General features: G+C 37.2%; 1 protein-coding gene across 1 annotated transcript in view; it reads right to left on the reverse strand.

Annotated features, from left to right (window-relative positions):
* Positions 1 to 262: 262 nt before the first annotated feature.
* LOC103899469 (COBW domain-containing protein 1) overlaps positions 263 to 5,024 on the reverse strand; it is a 28,944-nt gene continuing 24,182 nt past the window's right edge. Inside the window, exons 11-14 of the mRNA XM_019472242.1 lie at positions 3,615 to 3,683; positions 3,448 to 3,513; positions 1,503 to 1,632; positions 263 to 795 (exon numbers count right to left, since the gene is read on the reverse strand). Coding sequence (XP_019327787.1) covers positions 722 to 795; positions 1,503 to 1,632; positions 3,448 to 3,513; positions 3,615 to 3,683 — 339 coding nt within the window. The 3' untranslated portion in view covers positions 263 to 721. The remainder of the gene's footprint in view (positions 796 to 1,502; positions 1,633 to 3,447; positions 3,514 to 3,614; positions 3,684 to 5,024) is intronic.

Raw genomic sequence — 5,024 nt, forward strand, 5'->3', positions numbered from 1 at the left:
CTAGACAACACAGTGAAAACGTGCTGTCCCGGTCCCCCAAATCCTGAACTAGCAGGGTCATGGCATAGAAGATCCGTGAGGCCAGCTACATCTTCCAACACTTCGGCTACATGACTGAACGCTGCATTCATAGCTATTATGCAGATAGTACATATTCCATGTGGTCTTGAGCCTCTGCTATCTATGTATTTTTAGTTTCATTTATACAACAGGTTTAGCAGTACCTGGGATGGATGTATGCATTCAAAAATCACAAAACAAGTGGAAAGAGATGGAAGACAGTTTAATAGTAAACACTGAATACTTTTCACTGTGATTACATCACTGGCAATAATCACCATTACTTCATTTCCAGTAGTAAAAGAGAGTTAGCTGGAGAAAGCACTAGGCTTCAAATACGTTCACCGTATTCCTACTGTAATACTTCTGTATAGCATAAACAAGTCTTTTGCCTGTCTGCATTTCTGCACAGGTAAATGATGTTACTGACATAACTTAGGCCAAATCCAAAATGGTGGAATTCTTTGTGTTCGATTCTAGACCATAAGAGCTAATCTTTAAACAGTAGGCCAGCTGGGATTCTTAGGAGGACTTCAGGGTTTAACTGCTGTGTAAACAGCAAGAGGAAAAAGAAACTACTATACTGCATGTCATTCAGTCTTTTCTGCCATAAAAAGCTTGCAGGGTTAAGCAGACATTTCACGTTTTTTGTAGTTTGATGTCAACTGTTTCCTTGTTTCTCTCTCACAGTGGCTATGAATACTTCTTTGATGGTCTCCTTATCCAAGTTCCTGCCTGTAAAGAGAAATAAATTAGCTAATTGTATTTTACAGTGTATTACAAAAATGCATGCACGTAGCAACCTGCAAGTCTTCGCAGCAAAGAAAATGTTTATTATACCAATGAGTGAAAACAGAGCAGTATTAAAATTAAGCTGCAGGTAGTAAGATAACTTTAGATTTTACTAGCAACAACAGACTTAAAGCTGCACAAGTAAGGGAAAGGAGGAAAAACAGAGGTTTTTGGTAATAAAAACACTGCAAAGCAGAGAGTAACACGCAGGAAATAAGAAATGTACAACCTCAGCATTACAAGCTTTTCAGAAAAAAACCTAGATTTTTTACATTTTAATGGCTATAATCTCCTTCCTTACAGTTACGGAATATTTGATCAAACATTCAAACCATTCCCATCACCATACTTATAATTATGGATTTTAAAAATAATATTAAATATGGCAACATAATTTATTAACACTTAGTATTTTATTTTATTTTATTTTATTTCACTAAATAGGATCGTGTAGGTTCTTCTCAGCTGGGATATAAAACTGCTGGAGGTCTTGATGGATAAACCTTTGACAGAAGGTTACGCTGAACATACTCACTGCTATTATCCTGGCCAGCTTAGGCTGCTTGCTTTTCACTGGACAAGTCACAGGACTGCACGCTGAAAGAAAAGCTTCTTAAAGCCAAACGAGGAGATAGGTAATTTCCTCTTACCTATTAGGACCAGTCTATTTGTTCTCTTTTCATCTTCTTTCCAGGCTACTGCAGTCTCTTCCAGATCATAGAGCTCATGCACACCTTGGACTATCACCTGATGAGATTTGCCTTGAATAGATACCAGTCCCTTATCAGAAAAATAACGGTTAGGATATATAAACAAACCTTTAAAAATGAAATATGTAAGAGGGGAAAAAACGTTTGAAACTGAGCCAAGCAGGGAAAAATATTCCTGGCAACCAGGCACCAGTTAGTCAAAATAACCATGTCGTATGACCACTTCTACTTGTAACATCCATTCTCAGATCTCCTTATTTTTTAAAGACTAATAATTAGACTTTGCCATACTCTGCCTTCTGTTCCTCATTTCGTCAGTATCTAGCGTGTTTGAGCAAAAATAAAATGCCATCTGCTACTATGCCACTTTGAATATATGTATGGTGTATGATGTATGTGTCTATGAAAGATTGATTGCCTATCAAAGATGATGTAAAATGAGCAAAAATGTTTGATTTCCGATTATTCCGATTAAGCTCTCATGCTCAGCATTTTCACTATTCTGAAACAGAATCTTTGAATGCTGGAGAAAGAACAAACATTTGTGAGGTAAAATGACTAGCAAGAGAATTAGAAGGGATTACTGTCAGAGTGAGCTCATTAACTCACATACCTAAAGTTGTATTAAAAGAGTTGTCATCCCTTCATGTAAAACTTTATAAAATATTCTAGTGGAACACATTCTGTAAAACATATCTCATACTTCCCTAAAGAAAAAAAAAAAGTGTTAAAAATATTTCATGAAAAAAGGTCTGCATTGGACAAGTTAGTTGGAATTCTATGACTACCACTGCTAAAAGGATTATGACCGCAGGCAAGATAAATATAAAAGCAACAAACTCTGGAACCCGTTCTATCATTACCTGGCGTTCATTTGCTTTGGTGCATTTGTCTGTGACTGAGGGCCAGCACACAGCTTATCACAGGTCTCAGATCTCCTAAAGAATTACTTTGACTCCAATGCTCAACACAACAAAAATGTTCTTGTGCATAGCAGTACTGTTTTCAGACAGCTTAAGGTGCATCAGTGGCTATTTTCTTCTATTTGTCAGGAAGACAAGGATGTTCTCGTTTTGTTGCTGAAAGAGCAAGAATACAACCCTTCTTCCAATGAAATGAAAATAATTATGTCGCTATCCATGATGCGCAAGTGTTCTCAGAAAACAAACCAGAGCGTATTTTCTTGTATTTCTTACAGCCTACCAAATGACAGACTTGATTCTCATTTTTTAATTATTTACTTGGCTGTTTGGTATAAGGAAAATGAAAATATATCCTAAATTGTCACCTATACTGCTCTCAAAACCAGGCACTGAAAAAACATATGAAGTGTCCATGAAGATGAATACTTATGGGCTGCATCTTTAAAACTACAGTCTGACAACAGTGTAAAAAAGTTTTAAGTGTAGACCACAACTAGCACTGCACTGCTATGTTATGCCAAATTCAACTTCTGCATGTTATGCCAACAATTATAATTACGGATAGCAATCTATAGCTACATCCCTAGATAAGGAGACATTTACGTGAGATGGATGGAACCTTTCAAAGCAATGGAAATGAAAAATGAAGTGATTTAACCATGTCCTGATTATTTACTCTGCCACTGATGTTTGGGACTGCACATCTTCCCTCTCAATTCAAAACAAGTAGGATCAATGTTTGCTTCTCTGTCAACTCTCTCCTTTTGACTTGTTCCACCAGCCAGCAGATAACAAACTGTCTCTACACGGAACAACGACAAATTGCTATTCTCCATTTTGTCTGCTTTACTACAGTGATCCAGTAGCACCTTTGATAGGTCTGTAACTGACAGCACACTGCAGTTTTTTAGGTGTAAAAGAGCAAAAGCACAAAACAAAGAATTTGGTCATTTCTGACTAACTTTCAGTCTTATGACGTCCATGGTGCGTCCAGTCTTATCTTTTACATTCTTCTCCCACAGAAGATTCTATGAAAAGGAAAAATGTTTTCATGAACAGAATGGCATGGACAATTTTCTATTAAAAAAAGCCACAATGATTTTTCAGTTGACAGTGATGTATTACTTACCTGAATAAAGAGATTTAAGTTTTCTTCTTTTATATTTCCTGGAACTTCAAATGTTACTGTAATTATACCCTGCAAATGGAAAGACCCACTTATTATTACCAAACTGAATAAACATTTCATTGCATTAATTTCAAAAGTGCTCTTTATAACTTGGCCTCATAAAAAAGCAACTATATACCCATGTCAAATTAAAAAAAAAAATTCTCCATTTCTATACTGCTCTAATTTGCTGTATTATGCTATACTTTTTGGTTCTGTTTGGGTGTGCACTTAAGGGGCATATGCAATACTTTGAATAGTTTAATGCCATCAGCTTCTACCAGATAATTCTTTGCTGTAGCTGATGTTTGCTCTCAAAGAAAGCCTAAGAATTTTAATTCTTACAGCAGTAAGCTCAATCTTTCAAACATGTTTAAGAATGCTATTTTCTTGGTAATCTGATCTTTGTCACAATTTCTGATCTTCATCACAATTCTATCAGACAAAAATTAATCAACATATTTTTCACCTATCCGTACTTTCCTGTTATGAAAAGCTTTTTATAAATAGGCTGTGTAGGAATAGATTCCAAAAACCAAAGATGTCCGAAGTGATGTTTTATTCCAAAATAATAATAATAAATAAATGTGTAGTTTAAAATTAACAATTTATTACAAAATAAAGGAAATAATGTGTCTTAAATTTACTTTTGTCACAACCTCTCAATGGCATAGGAGAACATACAGAGAATTACTTTTTGTACAACCTAAAATTCTTTCAAATGATTACTGCTTTCAGATGACTAGTCTAACAAGAAAAAAAAATAGAATAGAATAGAATAGAACAGAACTATTTCAGTTGGAAGGGACCTACAATGGTCATCTAGTCCAACTGCCTGATCACTTCAGGACTGACCAAAAGTTAGAGCATGTTTTTAAGTTAAGGGCATTGTCCAAATGCCTCTTAAACACTGACAGGCTTGGGGCATCGACCACCTCCCTAGGAAGCCTGTTCCAGGGTTTGACCACCCTCTCAGTAAAGAAATGTTTCCTAATGTCCAGCCTGAACCTCCCCCGGCAGAGCTTTGAGCCACTCCCATGAGTCCTATCACTGGATACCAGGGAGAAAAGCTCAGCACCTCCCTGTCCAGTTCCACTCCTCCAGAAGCTTTAGAGAGCAATGAGGTCGCCCCTCAGCCTCTTTTTCTCCAAGCCAGACAAGCCCGAAGTCCTCAGGCGCTCCTCATGTCATGGAAGGACATTCCTTCCAGCCCTTTCACCAGCTTTGTGGCCCTCCTCTGGAGGGCAAGGACCTTCAAGTCCGTCTTAAATGGTGGGGCCCAGAACTGCGCACAGTACTCAAGGTGAGGCTGCACCAACGCTGAACACAGCAGTCTAATCACCTCTTTTGTCCGGCTGGTCATACTGTGTT

This window comes from Aptenodytes forsteri, unplaced genomic scaffold (genome assembly GCF_000699145.1).
Source record: "Aptenodytes forsteri isolate BGI_AS27 unplaced genomic scaffold, ASM69914v1 Scaffold99, whole genome shotgun sequence".
NCBI lineage: Eukaryota > Metazoa > Chordata > Aves > Sphenisciformes > Spheniscidae > Aptenodytes > Aptenodytes forsteri.